Genomic DNA, 25,115 nt, shown 5'->3' with positions numbered 1-25,115 from the left:
CATGCACACACACACACACACCTCCCCTCTGGTCTTACCAGATCCTCGATGATCTCCTGGATGCGTCTCTTGGCCGCCTCCACACAGTCCTTGGCTCCCTTCAGCGTGACCCGCTGGCTGTGGGCTCCGGTGCGCGGGAAGCTAACGGCCACGCCGCCGTACTCCTCGGCCAGCTCGCGCAGCACCTGGCCCCTCCGGCACACAAAGTGACGGTGGTGACGAACCTCCACCACCATGGTGTCCTCCACCACGTCGTCCTGGGGAGGGAGGCAAGGAGCGTGACACGGGGAAAGGAGGAGGAAGATGGCGTTTCGCTTTAGATAGAGAAAAAGCAAGTTGGAGAATCTGACATTGAAGGTTAAGAGAGGCGCCCATGCAAATAATGTACAAAATGTCTTCTTCTGTAACATATGGTAAATGGTCTATCGACTACCCAAAGCGCTTTTACATGAATACCTCACATTCACCCATTCACACTCACATTCACACACCGACGGCGTCTACAGCCCTGCAAGGCGCTAACTGTTCGTCGGGAGCGGTTAACAATATGCTGCTCAAAACAAACCACATGGGGTGCTGTGGAGCTAGTTACCAGGTTCTTGACGAGGGTCTCCAGCTCCTTCTGGGCCAGGCGGACGGCTTCCTCTCTCCCCACGATGGTGATGAGCTCCTGCTCCGTGTCGTCCGGCGACGGGAAGATGATGCGGGCCCCCGTCCTGTCCCGCACGCGCCGGATGTTGGCCCCGCCCCGGCCAATCAGGAACTTGTGGTACTCCGGCTTGGCCTGCAGCTCGGCCGTGAAGTTGTTGACTTGCTGAGAAAGCCAGAGGAAAAGAGATGAGGAGGAGAGGAGAGGAGAGGAGAGGAGAGGAGAGGAGAGGAGAGGAGAGGAGAGGAGAGGAGAGGAGAGGAGAGGAGAGGAGAGGAGACTGAAGCGTATCAACCTTCATCTTGTCCTCGCTTTCAACTTGGAAAAATGTTTGGAACACAAAGCCACAGGGAGTAACGTTTTGCCCCTTCACTCATTTTCTGCTAATTCTCTCATTTTACATTTGCATTGAAGGTGTTTAGCTTTTAAACACGATTAAACACGATTTCAGACGGAAGCCCGTCTTTATTGTCACACGAACACACTACAACACATGCATGCGGCCACAACACACACTCATGCTGACGGTGGCCGGTGAAAATTATGTCCTCTGCATTTGACCCATCCAGGCTTGTCCTTTCCTCCAGGGGGCAGGCCAGGAGCAGTGGTCGCTTTTTCTTTCCAGCGCCCGGGGACCATCATTGGACCATCATTGGACCAATTCCAGATGTTGTCGTCACTGGTCGGATGACGATCTTCTGCATGTTTTTAGTGGGGGGTTATGTACGGAGGAACCCCCGGGGGGGTACGGGGAGAACATGCAAACTCCACACAGAAAGGCCCTTTCGACGAGATAGCCCACCTGGGCAGTAGGCACTGAAGATATGGGGGGGTCACAACTCCAGCGCCCACAGCGTCCCAGGCGAGAATCGAACTCAGGACCTTCTAGCTGTGAGGCAACAACGCTACCGACTGCGCCGCCGTACGAACTCTGATCCAGAGAGACTGGAGTCAGTCAGGGGTTTTAGCATCTTGCTCAAGTATGCAGGGTTCCCAGTTCCCACACCTTCTTAAACATCAAATTCAATGACTTTGCAGGCACAATTCCCTCCAATTCAAGGACCCAACAGGGCATAGTTTGAGACATTGCTCAAAGTTTAATGAATGAATGAATGAATGAGATTTTTATTTTTGAACAGGATATCAAACAATCAAGAATTTTCCACATGGTTTCACATGTTATACCATGTTCATTTGTGTTACAACGCTGAGAATTTGTATAATGAGAACGAGCAGACTTTACAGAAGCTCACAAACAATTAAAAAGAGAGAAAGGCACTTCTCAACCGTGCTGTGTTCAATGTTAAGTAAAAGAAAAAGAACTTCCATTTGACAAAATATATAAATTCAAACACTTTCAATGACTATCTATTTATGTCTATTTTCAAAAACTTTCAAGGCCTTGATCCCCCCCCCCCCAAATTCACAAAATTTCAAGGTTTTCAAGGACCCGTGGGAACCCTGACACTTCACAGGATTGAACAATTCACCTTTTTTTTTTATAGAACGGTCTCTCTAACCACTCGGCCATCCTGCTTCCCTCTCCATCCCTCCTATCCTCCCTCTACTGATTCACTTCTTACTCAGCCATGTGTGGTCTCTCCTCATCGCTCTTTCCCCTCTTCCTCTCTCTATTCATTCTTTAATCCATCCCTCCATCCTCAACCGCCGTTCTCCGCCCCTCTGCTCCCTGCCCCCCCTACCTTCTCCTCAGCCAGCTGCAGCAGCTGCCTCTTGGCCCTCTCCACCTCGCCCACGGGCCCTCTGATGGTGACCTTGTCGGAGCCCGAGCCCTCGGACGGGAAGTGGATGTGGACGCCGCCGCACTCCTCCATGACGGACCGCACCAGGCAGCCTTTGGAGCCGATCAGAGAGTTGTGCAGCTTGGCGGGGATGGCCACCTCCGTCTCCTTGATGTTGGCCTGGAAAAGTCAGAGGGATTATTTTACTGGCCAATCTAGACGAGAGTAACTTGGAGCTATTAGATACACACACATCTCCTACACATGCATGTTCGGCCTGACCCACTGCTAGTTTATTAATATTGAATGTGCCGCGTGTCCAAATTGCACTAAATCTGACAATGCACGTCCTTGGGTCCCCGGCAATACACTCGCTATCTATGAAGTCAATCGGACAAACGGTACTCGAGATATGTGAAGGACACACATGCAGTACACACGGACAGAGATTCCTCGCTTTGAATATGAATATTATATAATAATATTATATAATAATAATAATAATAATATCTGAATATTAATTTATATATATATTATTTACTTTGAATACAATAGAAAGTCTGCATCAGCCTACGTAAGCAATTGAAGATGAATGAAGAAGAGCATCCCATCCCCCCCTAATTGAGATGTGTTGAGATTGAGATATTTACCCAAATTAAATTCTGGTGTCAAGTATGGAAACTTCTCTGGCAAATGGAAAAACTACGACAAAGGTAAGACTTTTACTTTGAAAACCCCCAGCAACTTCCTTTCCAGTTAGGACTACTTCCTGTTGTAATTGTTTCATGTTGGAAGCTAAAAGTGCCTCACAATCATAAATGTTTCCACAGTTGTGAAACACAATACACATTTGTCTTTAGAGACATGGACAGTGATAAGAAATTGTAAGCTGAGGATTGTACCTGCAAGCTGTGGTTTACGATCCTGTTTAAAGATTTACAGATCTGAGACTGGGTTATCAAATCACTTTACAGTTGAAACTTCAACTGTAAAGGTCAGAGTCCAACACTGGCTGAGTAAACAAAAACAGTTGAACCTGCAGTACCTGTAAGAGGTGGAGCAACACAGGAAAGAATCAGGTTTCAGTGTCACATTCCTGAAGTGAAATTGAAAGTAACTCAGAGCGACAGCCCTGCTGCAGTCAAGAAGTCTCTCGCTTTCTCTAGAAATAAAATAAATCTAAGCTTATCAGGCCTTTCTTAACAATACAGCGGAGTCTTCGATGTACACAGGTGAGGACAGCAGATAATATTTACTGTTAAACAGAGTAGTGACATGTTATTGAGCTGTATCATGGCATGTTTCCCTGTTCTCATTTCGCACTGATACTTGACAAATTACATTTTCACTGAAGTGCAAATTTACAAGTAACTAACTACATAACTCAAAGTGACTTTTGATACTATTCCAATAATTTAACTATGATATTTTGTATATGAATATTCGAGAATGATGTGTTAGTTACAGTACTGTTATTTACACTTTTGGTCTCTGTGTCTAGGTATGTCTGCTGCCAGCTGTCTCCTAACTGAAGATCAGTTTCTGTGCTCCATCTGTCTGGATGTGTTCACTAATCCAGTCTCCACACCATGTGGACACAACTTCTGCAAAAGCTGTATCACTCAGCACTGGGATGTTAATGCCCCATGCCAGTGTCCCATGTGTAAAAAGCTTTTCAACACAAGACCTGAACTGCAGGTCAACACTTTCATATCTGAGATGGCTGCTCAGTTCAGAAAGTCAGCTCAGATGAAAGCCAGCAGCTGCACAGACCAACAACGTGCCAAACGAGGAGAAGTTCCATGTGACGTCTGCACTGGGACCAAACTGAAGGCCCTGAAGTCCTGCCTGATGTGTCTGGCCTCCTACTGTGAGACTCACCTGGAGCCTCACCAGAGAATCTCAGGCCTGAAAAAACACAAGCTGATCGATCCTGTGGAGAACCTGGAAGGCAGGATGTGCAAAGAGCATGATAAACCACTGGAACTGTTCTGCAAGACGGACCAGATGTGTGTGTGTCTGCTCTGCACTGTTTTAGACCATAAGTCCCATCGAATTGTTCCTCTGGCACAAGAATATAAAGGAAAGAAGGCTGATTTGGGGAAGAAAGGTGCTAAAATTCAGCAGAAGATCCAGGAGAGACAACGTAAGATTCAGGAGATCAAAAAGTCAGTAGAGATCAGCAAGGAAGATGCAGACAGAGAGATAGCAGACAGTGTGCAGGTCTTCACTGCTCTGATGCAGTCTGTGCAGAGAGGCCTGTCTGAGCTCATTGAGACGATTGAAGAGAAGCAGAAAACAACAGAGAAACAGGCTGAAGGCTTCATCAAAGAGCTGGAACAGGAAATCTCTGAGCTGATAAAGAGAACCGCTGAGGTGGAGCAGCTCTTACTAACTGAAGACCACCTCCACCTCCTCCAAAGTTTCCCCTCCCTGAACACTCCTCCACACACCAAGGACTGGGCAGAGGTCAGTGTCCATCGCTCATCATATGAGGGGACTGTGATGAGAGCTGTGGCTCAGCTGGAGGAGACTCTCAGGAAAGAGAAGGAGAAGCTTTGTGCTGATGCTGAGCTGAAGAGGGTCCAGCAGTATGAAGTGGATGTGACCCTGGACCCTGATACAGCAAATCCCTATCACATCCTGTCTGATGATGGGAAACAAGTATATTATGGTAATGTCAAGAAGAATCTCCCAGAAAACCCAGAAAGATTTTCTTGTGACAGCTGTGTCTTAGGAAAGCAGAGTTTCTCTTCAGGAAGGTTTTACTATGAGGTTCAGGTTAAAGGTAAGACTGCCTGGGATTTAGGAGTGGCCAGAGAGTCGATCAACAGAAAGGGAACCATCACACTGAGCCCAGACAATGGCTTCTGGACTATAGTGTTGAGGAATGGAAATTAGTACAAAGCTGCTGCTGGCCCTGCTGTCGCCCTCTCTCTGAAGACAAAGCCTGAGAAGGTGGGGGTGTTTGTGGATTATGAGGAGGGTCTGGTCTCCTTTTATGACGTAGATGCTGCAGCTCTTATCTACTCCTTTACTGGCTGCACCTTCACTGAGAAACTCTACCCATACATCAGTCCTGATTTTAATCCTGATGGTACAAACTCCACCCCTCTGATCATCTCTCCTGTCAATCACACAGATTAGACTGATTTCTCCCAGAGGATTCATTCTCATTAAAAAAATTAAAATAATAAATGTACACATTGATTGTTCTTTTAGGGAACTGTTATAGCGATTCTGATGTTGAATTATTTTTATAGAACAGAAAAACACTTTGCAGAGTCGTCTTAAAGTTGAGCTGAAATGCCATTTGTACAGTATGTGACTTCCTTGTCGTGACATATTCCAAGTGAAACAGGGTAGAGAGGCGGGACATAGCGTTTGGACGAGGGACTGACTGAACGTGAGGCGATTCGAGTGGACCCAGGCAACTGCCTCCGAGCAGAGGGAGAAAGCAGTCTGCTAAATAATGTATTTTACCAGACAAAGCTGAAACCGACCGGTCACGTTTCAATAACAGTCTATGTTACAAACACAATATAATGTAAATACAGCACCATGAACTGTGTGCTCGCTGTCTGGCTCACTGCGTCCAGTCCCCAGAGCAGAGAACACCGGCGAGCGGTTCCTCCCAGGCGGACAGCCTCCTAGCTGAGGGAGAGGCTGGTCTTGAAGCTGGCCAGGAGCCGCGGTAAATATCGATATTTCTAGAATGCGAGTTAACGAGCCAATTACATGTAATTTGCATCTACGTTAAATGAAAACATTAACGTTCGTTTTATTTGTATGTTACATGTCATTGCTAACAACTTATATTAACATTTATGGGCAAGCAACGTTTGTCCATGTAGACAGCCATGTTGCATTCCTGAATTTTCTTCTAGCCATGAAGATTGACAGCTGTCATGTCATGATATCATTGGTTGAAATTGGGTAGTAATTGGGTACTACATGCTGACATAAGCAGACCGTAGATTTTGTTATGAATGAAGAAAACATGGTTGTATTTTGATGTAAATATTCAAAGAACTTGGATTTTTGAGATTTTTTTGTTGGCATACATTGTTAAATAGGTGCACTCTATCACCAGGAATGTGATCTAAAATAGTTAAAGTCATTTTTCATTTCAGCTCGACTTTAAGCACATTTGAAGATGAATTTGTTCTTTCAATGGAGCTCTCCACTGAGAGCATAATTACCCTGTCGGTGAAAAAGTCCCTGTAACAAGGAATGTGTCTTGTCTCTTTACCTTTCTTCTTCTTAGCAAAATGATTTAGTTTTATAATTAAAATTTAAAAATAATTTAAAGAAATTATAAACTCCAGATTTATTCTGGTTAATACGGTAAATTCAGTATTTTCTTTCTTTATATCAGTTTTTTTTATGTATTGTATTACTACAGTACTTGTTGCAGAAAACGCAGGGACAACAACTTAATTTAATCAAATCACTATTGCAGGAGTGTGAGTGTGAATTACCTGTACCAGTTTCATTGTAATGTCCAGTGGATGAGTTATAAAGGTGATTATTACTCTCATAGCAGTGAGTGTACATATACTGAGCATTTTAATTCTACTCAATTACTAATGAGCATTTTATTGACAAAGAAATAATTCTGCAATCTACTGTATGTTTCTCACATTAATTACTGAAATAAATAAAAGCCAATAGAAAGAGCGTGTATGCTTACATGACTGTTATTTTCCTGCATAGGCTACTTAAATTATTTGTTGTTTGACTGATATCAAACCTTGAAAAATGTCTTTACTTTAATGTAATCAACACAGAGAACAGAAATTAACCACTATTCCACACTAACAGAGTGATAAGATTAGAAGTACAATCAGCTGTGGACTGGGTGGGTCTAACTCCCAGTGGGGGGTCCAACTCGCACGGGTCCACTAGTACAATAGAAAGTCCATATGCTGTATGTAAAAAACTACACCTATTTTATCAGCTTACATAATAAATTGATGATGAGGAATGAAGAAGAGCATCCCATCCACCGTAATTGAGATGCTGTATATTTACCCAAATTAAATTCTGGTGTCAGGTATGGAAACTTCTCTGTCAAATGGAAAAACTAAGACAAAGGTGAGACCTTTACTTTGAAAAACCTCAGCAACTTCCTTTCCAGTTAGACTACTTCCTGTTGTAGCGTAATTTTTCCATGTTGGAGGCTAAAAGCATAGATATATATAAAGGCTAGATAGCTTACCCGCGCTGCCGGCCAATGGAGAGCGACGTCGTCGCATGGCGGCCATCTTGCTACAGGGAGCTACTAGGAGTTATGAGCATCTGTTGTTGGGTTAGTATGGCAACATCATATGATCATAACTCCTAGGGAAATGGATGAAACTGCATGAAACTTTGTGCCTGAATCCCTCTCATGGCATAGATGCTTCGGTTTAATTTTGGTGTAATTTGGAGCCCATCAAAAAAATAGTGTTTTTAGTGTTTTTTTTTTTTTTTTGGTCTATCTCGGGAACGGAATATGCTTGTAATAAACCAAACCGTTTGTAAATCCGTCAAGATTTCAGCGAGTTATGAGTATTTTTGTCTGTGCAGGTCACCAGCTACCATAGAACGTACCAGAAAGGCACTGTAGCAAGATGGCGGCCGTTCAACGACGCTGCTGACTCCGCCTTAAGCCATCTAGCCTTTATATATATCTATGGCTAAAAGTGCCTCACAAGCATAAGTGTTTCCACAGTTGTAAAACACAATACACATTTGTCTTTAGAGACATGAACGGTGATACGCAATTGTAAGGTGAGGGTTGTATACCTGCAAGCTGTGGGGTTATAATCCTGTTTTATAGATTTACAGATCAGAGACTGGGTTTTCAAATCACTTTACAGTTTAAGCTTTTCATATTTTCATAGCTACAATTTGTTTTTGTTTGTTGTTGTTGTCTTGGGGGGGGGGTGTACATCCTTATGAACAGCTGCAGAGGAAGAGTGACAATAATACAGCAGTCAGCAGACTGATACTGTGATGAAAATCCAGGAAGGTCAGAGTCCAACAATGACTCAGTAAACAAAACCAAGAGGTGGAGCTACACAGGAAAGAATCAGGTTTCAGCGTCACATTCCTGAAGTGAAATTGAAAGTAACTCAGAGCGACAGCCCTGCTGCAGTCAAGAAGTCTCTCGCTTTCTCTAGAAATAATACATCTACGGTAAGTTCATCAGGCCTTTCTTAACAATACAGCAGAGTCTTCGATGTACACAGGTGAGGACAGCAGATAATATTTACTGTTAAACAGAAAGTAGTGACATGTTATTGAGCTGTATCATGGCATGTTTCCCTGTTTTCATTTCGCACTGATACTTGACAAATGACATTTTGACTGAAGTGCAAATTTACATGTAACTAACTACATAACTCAAAGTGACTTTTGATAATATTCCAATAATTTAACTTTGATATTTTTGTATATGGCTATTCAAGAATGATGTGTTGTTATTTCACACTTTTGGTCTCTGTGTCTAGGTATGTCTGCTGCCAGCTGTCTCCTATCTGAAGATCAGTTTCTGTGCTCCATCTGTCTGGATGTGTTCACTGATCCAGTCTCCACACCATGTGGACACAACTTCTGCAAAAACTGTATCACTCAGCACTGGGATGTTAGTGCCCCATGTCAGTGTCCCATGTGTAAAGAGGTTTTTGACAGAAGACCTAAGCTGCAGGTCAACACTTTCATATCTGAGATGGCTGCTCAGTTCAGAAAGTCAGCTCAGATGAAAGCCAGCAGCTGCACAGACAAACAACGTGCCAAACGAGGAGAAGTTCCATGTGACGTCTGCACTGGGACCAAACTGAAGGCCCTGAAGTCCTGCCTGATGTGTCTGACCTCCTACTGTGAGACTCACCTGGAGCCTCATCAGAGAATCTCAGGCCTGAAAAAACACAAGCTGATAGATCCTGTGGAGAACCTGGAAGGCAGGATGTGCAAAGAGCATGATAAACCACTGGAACTGTTCTGCAAGATGGACCAGATGTGTGTGTGTCTGCTCTGCACTGTTTTAGACCATAAGTCCCATCGAATTGTTCCTCTGGCAGAAGAATATAAAGGAAAGAAGGCTGATTTGGGGAAGAAAGGTGCTAAAATTCAGCAGAAGATCCAGGAGAGACAACTGAAGATTCAGGAGATCAAAAAGTCAGTAGAGCTCAGCAAGGAAGATGCAGACAGAGAGATAGCAGACAGTGTGCAGGTCTTCACTGCTCTGATGCAGTCTATGCAGAGAGGCCAGGCTGAGCTCATTGAGACGATTGAAGAGAAGCAGAAAACAACGGAGAAACAGGCTGAAGGCTTCATCAAAGAGCTGGAACAGGAAATCTCTGAGCTGATGAAGAGAACCGCTGAGGTGGAGCAGCTCTTACTAACTGAAGACCACCTCCACCTCCTCCAAAGTTTCCCCTCCCTGAACACTCCTCCACACACCAAGGACTGGACAGAAGTCAGCGTCCATCGCTCATCATATGAGGGGACTGTGAGGAGAGCTGTGGAGAAGCTGGAGGACACTCTCAAGAAAGAGACGGACAAGCTTTGTGCTGAGGCTGAGCTGAAGAGGGTCCAGCAGTATGCAGTGGATGTGACTCTGGATCCTGATACAGCACATTCCTATCTCATCCTGTCTGATGATGGGAAACAAGTATGTTGTGGTAATGTAGGTAAGAATCTCCCAGAAAACCCAGAGAGATTTTCTTTGAACAGCTGTGTCTTAGGAAAGCAGAGTTTTTCTTCAGGAAGATTTTACTATGAGGTTCAGGTTAAAGGGAAGACTGACTGGAGTTTAGGAGTGGCCAGAGAGTCGATTAACAGGAAGGGAGAAAGCATACTGAGCCCAGAGGATGGCTTCTGGACTGTATTGTTGAGGGATGGAAATGAGTACAAAGCTGCTGCTCGCTCTGCTGTCCTCCTCTCTCTGAAGACAAAGCCTGAGAAGGTGGGAGTGTTTGTGGATTATGAGGAGGGTCTGGTCTCCTTTTATGACGTAGATGCTGCAGCTCTTATCTACTCCTTTACTGGCTGCACCTTCACTGAGAAACTCTACCCATACTTCGATCCCTGTCTTAATCATGGTGGTACAAACTCCACCCCTCTGATCATCTCTCCTGTCAATCACACAGATTAGACTGATTTCTCCCAGAGGATTCCTTCTCATTTCAAATTAAAATAATAAATGTACACATTGATTGTTCTTTTAGGGAACTGTTATAGCCATTCTAATGTTGAATTATTTTTATAGAACAGAAAAAAACTGTTAGCAGAGTCGTCTTAAAGTCGAGCTGAAATGCCATTTGTACAGTATGTGACTTCCTTATCGTGATGTAGTCCAAGTGAAACAGGGTAGAGAGGCGGGACATAGCGTTTGGAGGAGTTTGATTTGACCGTTGAAAAGTGGGCGTGTCTGGGACAAGGGACTGACTGAACGTGAGGCAAGTCGAGTGGACCCAGGCAACTGCCTCCGAGCAGAGGGAGAAAGCAGTCTGCTAAATAATGTATTTTACCAGACAAATCTGAACGTTTCAATAATAGTCTATGTTACAAACACTATATAATGGGAATACAGTGCTCGTTGGCTGGCTCACTGTGCCCAGCCCCCAGAGCAGAGAACCCCGGCTGGTGGTTCCACCCGGGCGGACAGCCTCCTAGCCGAGGGAGAGGGCTGGCTGCCGGTCTTGAAGCTGGCCAGGAGCCACGGTAAATTTAAACATGATGATTTGTTTTTGTTTTTTAAATTGTATTAACATTTATGGGCTAGCAAAGTTTGTCCCTGTAGGCAGCCATGTTGCATTCAGGAATTTTCTTCTAGCCATGAAGATTGACAGCTGTCATGTCATGATATTATTGGTTGAAATTGTGTAATGAAATTGTATAGTATTGGTTAGTTTTTTTGCATACATTGTTAAATAGGTGCACTCAAGTTAAAGAAACAAACTCCAGATTTATTCTGGTTAATATGGTAAATTCAGTATTTCTTCTTTATACAGTATCAGTTTTGTCTATGTATTATATTACTACTGTTGCAGCAAACGCAGGGATAAAAACTTCATTTAATCTAATCTAATCACTATTGCAGGAGTGTGAGTGGGAACTACCAGTTTTCCAGTTTCATTGTCATATGTCCAATTGGATGAGCTAAAAAGGTGATTACTGTTGTGAATGTGCATATAGTGAGCATTTTAATTCTACACAATTACTAATGAGCGCGGCCTGGATTCACCCACAGAGCCTTAGCCCTCCATGCACCGAAGGGTCTTTCAATGCTGCGGTGTAGCACTAACTCTATTGCAGCGGATTGGGCATGATCAACCCTTCCGCGGGCAACGTTGCAGACAGAGTAGGAAGGCTGATACGTGAGCGGCTGCTTCTGGGAGGCGGGTCGGGGTCTTAATCGGCCTCGGCTGGGTCTACTGGGCGAGGGTGTATGATGTTCGATAGACCCAAAACACCTTACGACCCCAGTTAACATCACTGATGACGCGTCCCAGCGCATGCTGTAGTATGTATTTTGAATTGTATGAGCATTGTATTGACAAAGAAATAATTCTGCAATCTACTGTATATTTCTCACATTAAAATAATTACTGAAATAAATAAAAGCCAATAGAAAGAGCTTGTATGGTTACATGACTTGGTTACTTATATTTAATAATTGTTGTTTGACTGATATCAAACCTTGAAAAATGTCTTTATTTTAAGGTCATCAACACAGAACAGAAATGAACCATATCTATTCCACACTAACAGAGTCATAAGATTAGAAAGATCAGCTGTGGACCTTCAATATGACCACCAGAGGGCAGCATCCAGAAAGGTATCATTTATGGTCAAACCTAGTCATGACTGAATTGTCACAGCACAAGGCCCCGACTTTGAAATGTGATCAATTGTATTTCTTGGTGACCAGTGTATGAATCAAAGCCTGTTGTAATCATGCATTCATCCTATGTCACATGCATAAAACGTAAATGTAAAAATGATGGCATCTTTACATAAATGGGAAGAACTACCAATCTTCACACACTTCCAATCACAAGTTAACCCATGTGCCATTTCAAATTTTTTAGGAATTTTCATGTGAGGTAAATAGGAAATATATGATTTTCAAATTCTCTGACTTCCCAGAAACACCTCAAGCAGTAATATATAACGGGACAGTCCAAGGTTCTCTCACCAGTTCTCTCTGGATGGCCAGGATTCGCTCTCTGGCTGCCTCACAGTTGCTCTTCTTGCCTGTGATGACGATCATCTCAGAGTTGCTGTTCTCTGTCGGCAGGTCTATCTTAGTGTTGGTCTCTTCTCGGATCTGGTGACACGCACAATCTGTGTTATTATGTGCCTATAATATGCTGCCATGTTTCTTCTGGTGGTTCTTCTAATGGCGAGGGAACACAAATCGCCGCTCGCTTGTTAAGTGTGAACTGTCCACAGACGCGAGTGGGGGAGCTCCCCCGAGCGCTCACCGACCAATCACAGAGCTCCCTCGAGCGCTCACCGACGAGTCACAGAGGTCCGACGGACATCTAGCCTGCTTGATATCTAGTCGTGTCAGGAGTGTGGTCAGGAGAGAAGAGCGTAGTGAGGCAAACACAGCCGGGGTGATGTGTGCTGTCTGCGGCACGCTACAAACAGACAAGTGGTCTGACTGAGGAGGTCATTCTCCGAGATTGGTACAAACTGCTGTCCCACAACCAAAGAACACATTTAAAAAGCATTTAAGTAGTAGCTATGCAAATCTTATACGTTTACTAAAATCATTCTATTATCCATTCAAAACCCAAATAATATTTGAGATAGCCGTAAACTGAATAACTCAGACTTAATAAATCTAACATTGAACCAATTTTGGAGAATGACCCGTCGATGTGCGAGCGCGTGTTTTTAGAAAGAATAAAGCCGTGCGAGACTGCGTTTGCGGATGCGGACTTGTCGGGGATTCTCCTGGTGAAATATCTTGTAATGTGTGATCCCGTCGCGGCTCAGTCATATAGTGTGAAAACCACAACGACTCAAAGACTCCTGATTACAAGGCAGACAGTTGTACAGTGTGAAAGGAGAGACTGCCGATTGACGAGGATCTTGTAGTCTGTACGTGCTATGAGTGGTCATTTTCAAATTTGAAGAAAAACACGACTAAACCTCACCTTTTTGATGTTGGCGCCACCCTTGCCAATGATGTTTTTGTGAAACTGCTTGAAGATTGGAACAGAGATCGAGAAGCTATTCTCTATCTGCAAGAGAAATGAAAAGGCTGCAGAGTCGACAAAAAGATTATGTGAGAGGAGGGTGAATGTGTGAGAGAGAGAAGATAAGAGGGCGAGAGAGGGAGCTGTGGGTCATACCAGGTGAGAGAGAGAGAAGATGAGAGGGCGAGAGAGGGAGCTGTGGGTCATACCAGGTGAATGTGTGAGAGAGAGAAGATAAGAGGGAGAGAGAGGGAGCTGGGGGTCATACCAGGTGAGAGAGAGAGAGAGAATATGAGAGGGCGAGAGAGGGAGCTGTGGGTCATACCAGGTGAGAGAGAGAGAATATGAGAGGGCGAGAGAGGGAGCTGTGGGTCATACCAGGTGAGAGAGAGAGAATATGAGAGGGCGAGAGAGGGAGCTGTGGGTCATACCAGGTGAATGTGTGAGAGAGAGAAGATAAGAGGGAGAGAGAGGGAGCTGGGGGTCATACCAGGTGAGAGAGAGAGAAGATAAGAGGGCGAGAGAGGGAGCTGTGGGTCATACCAGGTGAATGTGTGAGAGAGAGAAGATAAGAGGGAGAGAGAGGGAGCTGTGGGTCATACCAGGTGAGAGAGAGAGAAGATAAGAGGGCGAGAGAGGGAGCTGTGGGTCATACCAGGTGAATGTGTGAGAGAGAGAAGATAAGAGGGCGAGAGAGGGAGCTGTGGGTCATACCAGGTGAGAGAGAGAGAAGATAAGAGGGCGAGAGAGGGAGCTGTGGGTCATACCAGGTGAATGTGTGAGAGAGAGAAGATAAGAGGGAGAGAGAGGGAGCTGGGGGTCATACCAGGTGAGAGAGAGAGAGAGAATATGAGAGGGCGAGAGAGGGAGCTGTGGGTCATACCAGGTGAGAGAGAGAGAATATGAGAGGGCGAGAGAGGGAGCTGTGGGTCATACCAGGTGAGAGAGAGAGAATATGAGAGGGCGAGAGAGGGAGCTGTGGGTCATACCAGGTGAATGTGTGAGAGAGAGAAGATAAGAGGGAGAGAGAGGGAGCTGGGGGTCATACCAGGTGAGAGAGAGAGAGAGAATATGAGAGGGCGAGAGAGGGAGCTGTGGGTCATACCAGGTGAGAGAGAGAGAATATGAGAGGGCGAGAGAGGGAGCTGTGGGTCATACCAGGTGAGAGAGAGAGAATATGAGAGGGCGAGAGAGGGACCTGTGGGTCATACCAGGTGAATGTGTGAGAGAGAGAAGATAAGAGGGAGAGAGAGGGAGCTGTGGGTCATACCAGGTGAGAGAGAGAGAAGATGAGAGGGTGAGAGAGGGAGCTGTGGGTCATACCAGGTGAGAGAGAGAGAAGATGAGAGGGTGAGAGAGGGAGCTGTGGGTCATACCAGGTGAGAGAGAGAAGATGAGAGGGCGAGAGAGGGAGCTGTGGGTCATACCAGGTGAGAGAGAGAGAAGATGAGAGGGCGAGAGAGGGAGCTGTGGGTCATACCAGGTGAGAGAGAGAGAAGATGAGAGGGGGCGAGAGAGGGAGCTGTGGGTCATACCAGGTGAGAGAGAGAGAAGATGAGAGGGGGCGAGAGAGGGAGCTGTGGGTCATACCAGGTGAGAGAGAGAGAAGATGAGAGGGGGCGAGAGAGGGACCTGTGGGTCATACCAGGTGAGAGAGAGAGAAGATGAGAGGGCGAGAGAGGGAGCTGTGGGTCATACCAGGTGAGAGAGAGAGAAGATGAGAGGGCGAGAGAGGGAGCTGTGGGTCATACCAGGTGAGAGAGAGAGAAGATGAGAGGGGGCGAGAGAGGGAGCTGTGGGTCATACCAGGTGAGAGAGAGAGAAGATGAGAGGGGGCGAGAGAGGGAGCTGTGGGTCATACCAGGTGAGAGAGAGAGAAGATGAGAGGGGGCGAGAGAGGGAGCTGTGGGTCATACCAGGTGAGAGAGAGAGAAGATGAGAGGGCGAGAGAGGGAGCTGTGGGTCATACCAGGTGAGAGAGAGAGAAGATGAGAGGGGGCGAGAGAGGGAGCTGTGGGTCATACCAGGTGAGAGAGAGAGAAGATGAGAGGGCGAGAGAGGGAGCTGTGGGTCATACCAGGTGAGAGAGAGAGAAGATGAGAGGGCGAGAGAGGGAGCTGTGGGTCATACCAGGTGAGAGAGAGAGAAGATGAGAGGGGGCGAGAGAGGGAGCTGTGGGTCATACCAGGTGAGAGAGAGAGAAGATGAGAGCGGGCGAGAGAGGGAGCTGTGGGTCATACCAGGTGAGAGAGAGAGAAGATGAGAGGGAGAGAGAGGGAGCTGTGGGTCATACCAGGTGAGAGAGAGAGAAGATGAGAGGGAGAGAGAGGGAGCTGTGGGTCATACCAGGTGAGAGAGAGAGAAGATGAGAGGGAGAGAGAGGGAGCTGTGGGTCATACCAGGTGAGAGAGAGAGAAGATGAGGGGGCGAGAGAGGGAGCTGTGGGTCATACCAGGTGAGAGAGAGAGAAGATGAGGGGGCGAGAGAGGAAGCTGTGGGTCATACCAGGTGAGAGAGAGAGAAGATGAGAGGGCGAGAGAGGGAGCTGTGGGTCATACCAGGTGAGAGAGAGAGAGAAGATAAGAGGGCGAGAGAGGGAGCTGTGGGTCATACCAGGTGAGAGAGAGAGAAGATGAGAGGGAGAGAGAGGGAGCTGTGGGTCATACCAGGTGAGAGAGAGAGAAGATGAGAGGGTGAGAGAGGGAGCTGTGGGTCATACCAGGTGAGAGAGAGAGAAGATGAGAGGGTGAGAGAGGGAGCTGGGGGTCATACCAGGTGAGAGAGAGAGAAGATGAGAGGGTGAGAGAGGGAGCTGTGGGTCATACCAGGTGAGAGAGAGAGAGAAGATAAGAGGGCGAGAGAGGGAGCTGTGGGTCATACCAGGTGAGAGAGAGAGAAGATGAGAGGGCGAGAGAGGGAGCTGTGGGTCATACCAGGTGAGAGAGAGAGAGAAGATGAGGGGGTGAGAGAGGGAGCTGTGGGTCATACCAGGTCAGCAATGATCTTCTGGAGGAACTTGGCACATTTCTCAACCTCGTTCTTTGGCCCTCTCAGCTGGACTATATCGCTCTTCTGAGCGGGGTCGGGGAAATTGATAATGACCTGGAAGATAACGAGATAACACTCGTTACATTTAATTAGAAATGGAACAGAAAACAATTCCGTTCATAACGATGAAGCACGATAAAACTCCATTAAGAGGAGGTGCAGTTAGAAGATAAAGAACACCGACCTCGGGGAACTTGTCTCTGACTTCCTTGATCTTTTCTCCCTTCTGGCCGATGATTGTCCGATGATACTTCTGCTCCACTATCAGATCTTTGGTGCGCTCGTTTTCCTGGAAATGCATGTTCAGTTGTTCTAATCAGAATCCGTGTTTGATCAGAGGCCACTTTGGAGTCATGAAAGAGATTTTGGGGCTATCAAATGCCACTCTCACCATTCTCTGGACCATCTCGATGAGCTCTCTGCGTGCCAGCTGGACTCCCTTCGGGTCCCCTTCGATCCGGACCAGACCGCTCCGCTCCGAGTCCTGGGGGATCCGCACCGACACCTTGTACTGCTCCTTGATCCGATTGACTGGAGCGAGGGTGAGAGATAGGGAGGGAGGGTGAGAGATAGGGAGGGAGGGTGAGAGATAGGGAGGGAGGGTGAGAAGGGAGAAAGGAGAAGAAATGAAGAGTGGATTCCCTTTTCATAGACACAAGAGTTTTTCCACAAGCGGCAACCTCCGTCTTGGAAAAAATGCCAAAACCTGCAGTTCCTCTAATGGCCACTTGAGGCTGGCTCCAAAAGTAAGTAAATCCCCATCGACCCCCATGTTAATATGCCCAAATTTACACAAGTTTACACAGTCGGGTTCAAAAAACAGGTTTGGTCTCTATGGCAAATTTTGTCATTCATGACAACTGCTTTATAACACACCCGTTTATACAGTCTATGGCTGCAAAAAGAAGTCAGATTGTAGAGAAGTCAATGGAAAAACGACCCTACTTCTCACTTGATTGATGACCTCAGTAAACACTTTCCTAATGAGTTGATGGTCTCAACCGCTAGTTTCAAGTCTTCTTCAATACAGTACAATGTTCATTTAGTAAATGATGGTCCCATTTAGAGTAAAACAGTCAACAAAATAGACTATTAGTTCCCAAACTGTGGCGCCTGGTGGTCCGCCAGAGAATTGCTTTTTTTTTCTTTTCTTTTTTGCATATACATTGCACAAAACCAAACAATTTGCCGACGATGGGACAAGATAATCTTGTAGACTGATCTTTGTGGCATTTGTCGGATGGTCTTCTCCAAAGCACCTTAGACTGCACATACTGTATATTTGAAGCATGGCTGGTCCCAGAGGCACTCAAACTGGTCACCCTGACACAGTGTCGGTGCCCAACAGGACTGCGCTGTACTCACTGTTGGTTCCGTTCTTTCCTATGAGGTGTCTGTGGAAGCGCTGGTCTATGATTACTTCAGTGTAGTCCATTCTCACCAGCTGGAGACAGGGAGAGGGAAAGAGAGGGAGAGAGAAAGAAAGAGAGGCATAAAAGTTTATAAAAAAAAACATTTGTAATTATCACCAAAGACCTCTTCTATACTTGTTCAGTATACATTTCAGATGTAGCACCATAGTTAATAACTAAATTTGTGAATGGGTGACAGTTGTGAATGAGCTTTTTAAAAAGGTAATATTTCAGCCTTTGCGGTAATGTCATAAAACACAATAATGCAATAACTATTACCGGTACGTAATAACAGAAAAAAGTGATTACATTCATGGTTGGCAAATTATATGACATTACTGGGAAATTGATTATGTTAACGGATTACATTATTACCTGGCTGCCATTAATGCTTACTACATTAACAGAAACATATTACATTAAGCAGTTAGAACTGAGAAACTACACTGAAACCTGGCACAGAGGATGGAGTGGGTGAGAGTAGGTTTGTAGATGATTTGAAATATGAATTCAGGTGTGTGTGTGTGTGTGTGTGTGTGTGTGTGTGCGCACACTGACCAGGTCTTTGATGATGTCCTGTATCTGGGCCTGAGCCTGCTCCACCTCTTCCGTCGGCCCTTCCAGACTGATGCGCTCCTCACCGTCCGTAAACTCTATGTGAACCTACACACACACACACACACACACACACACACACACACACACACACACAGACACACACACACACACACACACACACACACACACACACACACACACACACACACACACACACACACACACACACACACACCAACGAGGGTCAAACCAATCAAAAGGTCAGCGCTCTGCCCCGCCCCATATTGATTCTCTGCAGTGTGTCACAGTACAGAGAAAGCAGGTCAGCCCATCTTACAAGTTTCCAGCCTCCTGTTGCTTTCTACCTTTCCATCTCACCTACATCTTCTTCCTCATCTTTTATTGGTCCTATTTCACGAAGACACAAGGTCCATCCATACCTGCCAACAGTAGGCTGTGAAGAAATGCTCATGCTGCCCTATCTGGAAAGACTTGTGGGTCTCCATAGAAGCCATTTTCATTCAGATATCTGCTGAGAGGTTTCTCTCTCTATTTAGCATGACATGGTTGATACCAATCGATTACTTGGGTCTTCTAGTTTCAGATGACACCAGGTACTTCACCCGGGCTTTAAAATGGAGGCCACTAACGCCATTTGACTGAAAATCAGGAGATTATTCCAGAGAAATTACCAATCGGGAGCACAGCAGGAGAAAAGGTTTAAAATAGGGAGACGCCCGCGAAAATCTGGATTCTCTCCCTTTCTTTCTTACTCATGGTAGCTGCTGTGCGATTGGTTCTCTCCCTCTCTTTCTTACTCGTGGTAGCTGCTGTGTGATTGGTTCTCTCCCTCTCTTTCTTACTCGTGGTAGCTGCTGTGTGATTGGTTCTCTCCCTCTCTTTCTTACTCGTGGTAGCTGCTGTGTGATTGGTTCTCTCCCTCTCTTTCTTACTCGTGGTAGCTGCTGCTGTGTGATTGGTTCTCTCCCTCTCTTTCTTACTCATGGTAGCTGCTGTGTGATTGGTTCTCTCCCTCTCTTTCTTACTCATGGTAGCTGCTGTGCGATTGGTTCTCTCCCTCTCTTTCTTACTCGTGGTAGCTGCTGTGTGATTGGTTCTCTCCCTCTCTTTCTTACTCGTGGTAGCTGCTGTGTGATTGGTTCTCTCCCTCTCTTTCTTACTCGTGGTAGCTGCTGTGTGATTGGTTCTCTCCCTCTCTTTCTTACTCGTGGTAGCTGCTGCTGTGTGATTGGTTCTCTCCCTCTCTTTCTTACTCGTGGTAGCTGCTGTGTGATTGATTCTCTCCCTCTCTTTCTTACTCGTGGTAGCTGCTGTGTGATTGGTTCTCTCCCTCTCTTTCTTACTCGTGGTAGCTGCTGTGTGATTGGTTCTCTCCCTCTCTTTCTTACTCGTGGTAGCTGCTGCTGTGTGATTGGTTCTCTCCCTCTCTTTCTTACTCGTGGTAGCTGCTGTGTGATTGGTTCTCTCCCTCTCTTTCTTACTCGTGGTAGCTGCTGTGTGATTGGTTCTCTCCCTCTCTTTCTTACTCGTGGTAGCTGCTGTGTGATTCGTCCGATGTTCTGTCCCTTCTTGCCGATGATGAAGCGGTGTAGCCAGGCGGGAGCCGTCACCTCCACCACCATCACACTCTTAGCCTGCACATGGAAAGAGAGGCAGCAGGTGTCAGCAGGTGGCAATTCCTCTAACGTCCGCTAGGGGGCCAGCTCCAAAAAGACTCCAAACCCGGCACAACTCCATGCAAGTCAATGGGACCACAACCCAACTGCTATACATTCAAACGTAACTGGCCAATCAGGGATGCCGCTGGCAAAACAGTAATGGCGGCTCCAGAAGCAACGAGCTGTAACGTTAACGTTAGTAGAGTAAACACGGCCATAAGTGCAGTTATTGCAGAAATAGACCCAATAACAACAATTAAACAAGAACAGAGAGTATGCAACAGTGGAGTTTCTTGGCGGTAAAAGACCTTTTCGTCGTTCTTCCAAGTGGATTTGAATTGGATTTGGCGACACTGATTGGCTGAAGGAGTTGTTTGTCCCGCCCACTGAAATGGCTGTGGACGGCTAGGAGTCCAGACTGATACGTAGAGCAAAACAGAACGTGAGATCACATGATCAGGATGGCTTTTACCTGGCTAGATATAAAAGGGATAAAGCGGGATTGTTGACGTAGTGATTGACAGGTCGCCTGTCCAGTGATTGGCAGGTCCCTGATTGATTACAGGCCAAACTCTCCCCCCGCTCTCCCCACATACTCCCCCCGCTGCTCCTCACCTTGGCGTACACCTGTGTGAGGGCGGGGCCCAGCTTGTCGGGCTCCCCCCTGAGGATGATGGTCTCCGAGCCCGAGTCCAGCGGGGGCATCTCCACCGAGACGCCCGTGGCCTCCAGGATCTCCTGCAGGGTGTTGCCCTTCGGACCCACGATGTACTTGTGCTGGGACTTCTTCACCTCCACGGAGATGGTGGTGGTCTTCCTCTTCTGCGGGGCAGAAGGGGGGTGGGGGGTGGAGAGAGGGAGTTGGATGGGAGCACGACAGGAGCCGAGCAAGAAGTCAGCGGGGAAACATTTGTTTTTGCCTCTCATACATACTGTACTGTATGCACCAAACGACATTAGCATTCGCATCCTGTTGTTCCCCAGCGAAATCCAATTTTCCCATCACATTATCTCATCTCTCCGCCTATCACCGGTACCCATCCGGTACACACAACCTTCCTCTCCATGTTCCATCCATCCATCCATATTTCACTTGTTTCTTCCACCTTTGATTGTCACACTTGTGCAGTGAATGGGCGTGGTAGAAAATGAAAACACTCATCGTTTGTCATCGGACCGATAACTTAAGTACACGTAACATTTGTCACGTAAAAGAGCTTTGAGAGCCGGGTGGCAGGATGGACTGCAAATGCCTGGTCTGTCACGAGTGTCCTCAAGCTGAACTCGGCCTCCAACTAGTTTGCTCACTGCAAGTCATTCTGGGTAACAGCTTTACCCGAGTGGCTAAATTGAATTGTAAATCTTGCAGACATCAAAAGTTGGAATAAATGCAGGAATAAATGAAGAAAGGAATGAATAAACAAATCGGGAGGGAGGTAAGAAAACCATCAAGCAAGCCTTTGTGAATCGCTTCATAAATCTCACTTTTACAGACTTTCTTTTTACAGACTAGTTTTGTTTTACCGCGTCGCTGGACCGTCCGGACCGCCGGGGTCATGAGATGGAAAAGTCATGGACAGTTACTCAGTCACTCACCCAGTCACTCACCCAGTCAGTCAGTCTGTTAGTTAATAGTCAGTCAGTTAGTTAATAGTCAGTCACCCAGTCATGGACATTTAGTGAGTTTAGTGGGGGAAATGGCTGTAGCTCGGGATAGGAAGGTGGTAGAGAGTCAGGATTCGAGGGGTGGGTAGGATTAGTGGCTAGGGGGATATGGGTGGTGTTTGGGGGGCGGGGATGGGGGGGGCAGCTTCTTCTATTTAATCAGGTAAGTTGTTCCAAAGTTTAGGAACAAATGTTCGACCACCTTTTGACTTCAGTCTAAACTTGGGAACCTTCAGAAGAGATTTGTCTGTGGCTCACTTTGCTTTTGTTCAGACAGAGAAAAAAGCTCCATTATATAAGCTCATATTATAAGATATATAAGCGTATATAAAGTAAATAATTCTAAACTCAACTGGAAGCCGATGCAATTTCGTTAGAACTGCTTATCCGATCTCGCCTTTCAGTTCTGTTCCAATTAATGAACACTCTCAAAGCAATTCCTCTCAAACAGACGGACGCACCTTGTCGTCGTAGATGGCTCGGATGCGGCTGAGCGCCAGGGCGACCGCCTCCTTCTCCCCGGTGATGACGATCTCGTCCTTGGGAAGGCTGGGCGGCGGGATGCTGATGCGGGCGCCCGTCTCCTGGCTCAGCTCCTGCACCAGCCGGTTGTGGGCTCCGGCGATGAAGGGGTGGAAGGCCTTCTCCAGGGACAGACGCTCCACCGCACGCTTGTCCTGGTGGGAGGGGAGGGGAGGGGAGGGGGTGTCGGAAAACACAGAAGTTGGTCAAACAACGGGATAACGTAAAAACCTGAAATGCACACCTGTGACAGTTATATATGGTCACACAGATGTGCATTTTTCAGTTAGCCCATTGAATATTCCAGAGTCGACGGGACATAACCCGGCCGCTCGACTGTCTCTGGTCCCCAGGCCTGCAATTATTGTGGATCCCACCACTATCCACACAGTTCTTCCTGTGCCTCTCTGCCCCCTGGTGGCCGACCTGCTCAGCGGAGATGAGCAGGATCTCGTGGCGAGCCTTCTCGATGCCCTCCTTGGTGCCAGTGATGCGGATGTTGGCGCTGGGGTCGTCGGGGCGCGGGATGGCGATCTTGGTGGCCGTCTTGAGCTCCAGCTCCTGCAGCTTCTCGCCGTTCTTGCCGATGACAAAGCGATGGTGCTCCTTGGGGATGGCGACCGTCGCCGAGGCCTGGGGGAGGAGGAGAGACACACGAGAGAGTTTACAGGGAGAAAGTGAGGCAAATTGCATTCATGCCACAAGTGAAATTGCACTGGCTATAAACCAGTCATCATAATATAATAATGTAAAAGTTCAACCAAATACATATAAGTCGACAATGGTAGCTTCATGTTTATTGTAGGCATGGGTCGATTTCCGGTTTTACCGGTTCGGTTCGGTTGGGTGTACGAGCCCAAACCGGTTTGATCACGTGCGAATAAAAAAATTGTGCCAATCCATTCTGATTGCACTATTTTTCGTATTAGCCTCTTCTCAAGTTGCACTAGTAGGCAAAAGTCTTATTTTGTTTATTATGTTGATGTTTGAAGAAAAGTTAAGCTGAATAGTTATGAGAAATAAAAACAGTGTGTTGTTACAGTTAAATGGTTCTGCTTATTTTTATTCAGTGTTAGTGCTGGTTGGCATACCAGCTTAGAGATGCATTATCGCCACCAACTGCAGTCACATTACAGTCATTTATGGGGTACACTAATTTTTTTTTTTTTTTGTAAAATTCGATATACCGGTTTGATACGTTTTTTTGGGGAATATCGAACCCGTTTCAACATTTTCAAACCGACCCATGCCTAGTTTATTGTTGATGGAGCAGTTGCAGGTTGTGCATTGGTATGAGATCGTGCATTTGAAAATCAGTTTTCTAGTTTCTGGCATTGGGAGAACTCATATCATTCACCAGGAACTGCACTGCCCTCAGCAATAATAACAGTAACACATTTGAATTCTCACATTAAGTGCTATTGCCTTTCACCAGGCAAACACAACAACAAAAAAAGCATTCAACCTTGCAAAGATGCGAAAGTGTTTGTCTGTATTACTGTATCAATAACTGCAACTCAGCTGAACAGGTGGACCTCAGCGCACCGATTGAAGTGAAAATCAGCATGTTTGTTGCTGAAGCAGAAAGGCCACCCTTGGGAGCTGACGGTAATTTTTCAGCTCAGATTTTACACCTAAACCAGCCTGACTGCATAGCTAGCATTTTTATAGCTGCAGATAATAATAACTAGGATTGGGGTACTGTGAGAGCAAAATTATTGATTGATTGCTTAGTGATTGATCAACAAGGTATTTAATTTATTTCGCTATTACAGTACCCAGAGACAAACTTAATCACTTAAAATGAACCACTAAAATATCACTTTGCAGGGTCGGCACAAAGGCACACACACACCAACGAAAGCAACAGCTGATCAGAGGGGAATCCGTCTGATTTGATCACAAAATAATGGAATTATGTGATTCTATTCATCCTCATAGAGAAATCCTCTCTTCACTCACTCCCCTCAGTCCACACAGAGGTCAGAGGTCAGGGTCAGCTACAGAAGAGCAGTGCCCAGTGTGACAAGTTGCATGAAAAAGGAGTCTAACTTTAGTTCGTCCCTCTAGGCAATAATTCTCCTCGGGCGTAAGGCTTGTATTTAGCGTTTCACAGCAGTTTCAGCTGTAACACTGCCGTTGAGTCCCTGGTCGTTACCATGGCAACGACTCACTGCGTGTCGTGCGCGATCCCCAGAGGCTCAACAGAGTACTGCAGGGATGGCGTGTTTTTGTAGGCCGACCCAGAAGTCATGCACTTCCTGGTTCCCTCGTCTCAAAGTCAATGGGATTTTTGTATGGGATTTTTTGGTTAAATGCCTGAAATAAGGTCTGTGAACTTTGTGTTCAGCAAGATAATGTTCACAAATCAGGACCACTTTTATGGTATTTTACTATACTTTTATTTTTCCAAGTCTTTTCTGAAAATCACATTTACGTTTCTAGTTCATCATTTCATAAACTTTTGTTAACCACAGACCTTATTTTCAGGCATGTAATCAAAATCCCATTGACTTAGACTGAGACTGGGGAACCAGCAAGTGCTAACATCCGGGTCTCAGGCAGGTTTGAGGACTCATTCATGCAGAGGAGACTCTATTATTTTCCAACATTTATAAAACTCACAACTTCCCTTCACA

At 46.1% G+C, this 25,115-nt stretch overlaps 3 protein-coding genes across 3 annotated transcripts in view; 2 read left to right on the top strand and 1 right to left on the bottom strand.

Annotated features, from left to right (window-relative positions):
• Window positions 1–25,115, bottom strand: part of hdlbpb (high density lipoprotein binding protein b) — a gene marked incomplete at its 5' end in the record, with an annotated part of 35,895 nt that overhangs the window by 7,671 nt on the left and 3,109 nt on the right. The window contains 14 exons of the mRNA XM_083639879.1: window positions 39–257; window positions 593–814; window positions 2,353–2,571; window positions 12,581–12,712; window positions 13,551–13,637; window positions 16,581–16,694; window positions 16,825–16,929; window positions 17,032–17,171; window positions 18,006–18,084; window positions 18,611–18,715; window positions 20,158–20,265; window positions 20,905–21,111; window positions 22,416–22,631; window positions 22,903–23,109. Coding sequence (XP_083496005.1) covers window positions 39–257; window positions 593–814; window positions 2,353–2,571; window positions 12,581–12,712; window positions 13,551–13,637; window positions 16,581–16,694; window positions 16,825–16,929; window positions 17,032–17,171; window positions 18,006–18,084; window positions 18,611–18,715; window positions 20,158–20,265; window positions 20,905–21,111; window positions 22,416–22,631; window positions 22,903–23,109 — 2,160 coding nt within the window. The remainder of the gene's footprint in view (window positions 1–38; window positions 258–592; window positions 815–2,352; window positions 2,572–12,580; window positions 12,713–13,550; window positions 13,638–16,580; window positions 16,695–16,824; window positions 16,930–17,031; window positions 17,172–18,005; window positions 18,085–18,610; window positions 18,716–20,157; window positions 20,266–20,904; window positions 21,112–22,415; window positions 22,632–22,902; window positions 23,110–25,115) is intronic.
• Window positions 3,507–7,052, top strand: LOC310780151 (zinc finger protein RFP-like). The gene is made up of 2 exons (XM_083640710.1): window positions 3,507–3,623; window positions 3,893–7,052. Exons 1-2 carry the CDS (start codon window positions 3,614–3,616, stop codon window positions 5,290–5,292), a joined length of 1,410 nt encoding a protein of 469 aa, XP_083496836.1. The 5' UTR covers window positions 3,507–3,613; the 3' UTR covers window positions 5,293–7,052.
• On the top strand, window positions 8,527–11,951 carry LOC310780150 (E3 ubiquitin-protein ligase TRIM21-like). The gene is made up of 2 exons (XM_083640709.1): window positions 8,527–8,627; window positions 8,889–11,951. Exons 1-2 carry the CDS (start codon window positions 8,618–8,620, stop codon window positions 10,532–10,534), a joined length of 1,656 nt encoding a protein of 551 aa, XP_083496835.1. The 5' UTR covers window positions 8,527–8,617; the 3' UTR covers window positions 10,535–11,951.

Source organism: Poromitra crassiceps (assembly GCF_964638095.1).
Source record: "Poromitra crassiceps genome assembly, chromosome: 7".
Taxonomy (NCBI): Eukaryota; Metazoa; Chordata; class Actinopteri; order Beryciformes; family Melamphaidae; genus Poromitra; species Poromitra crassiceps.
Note: the sequence above shows the minus strand (reverse complement) of the source record. Positions and strands in the feature narration are given on the sequence as shown.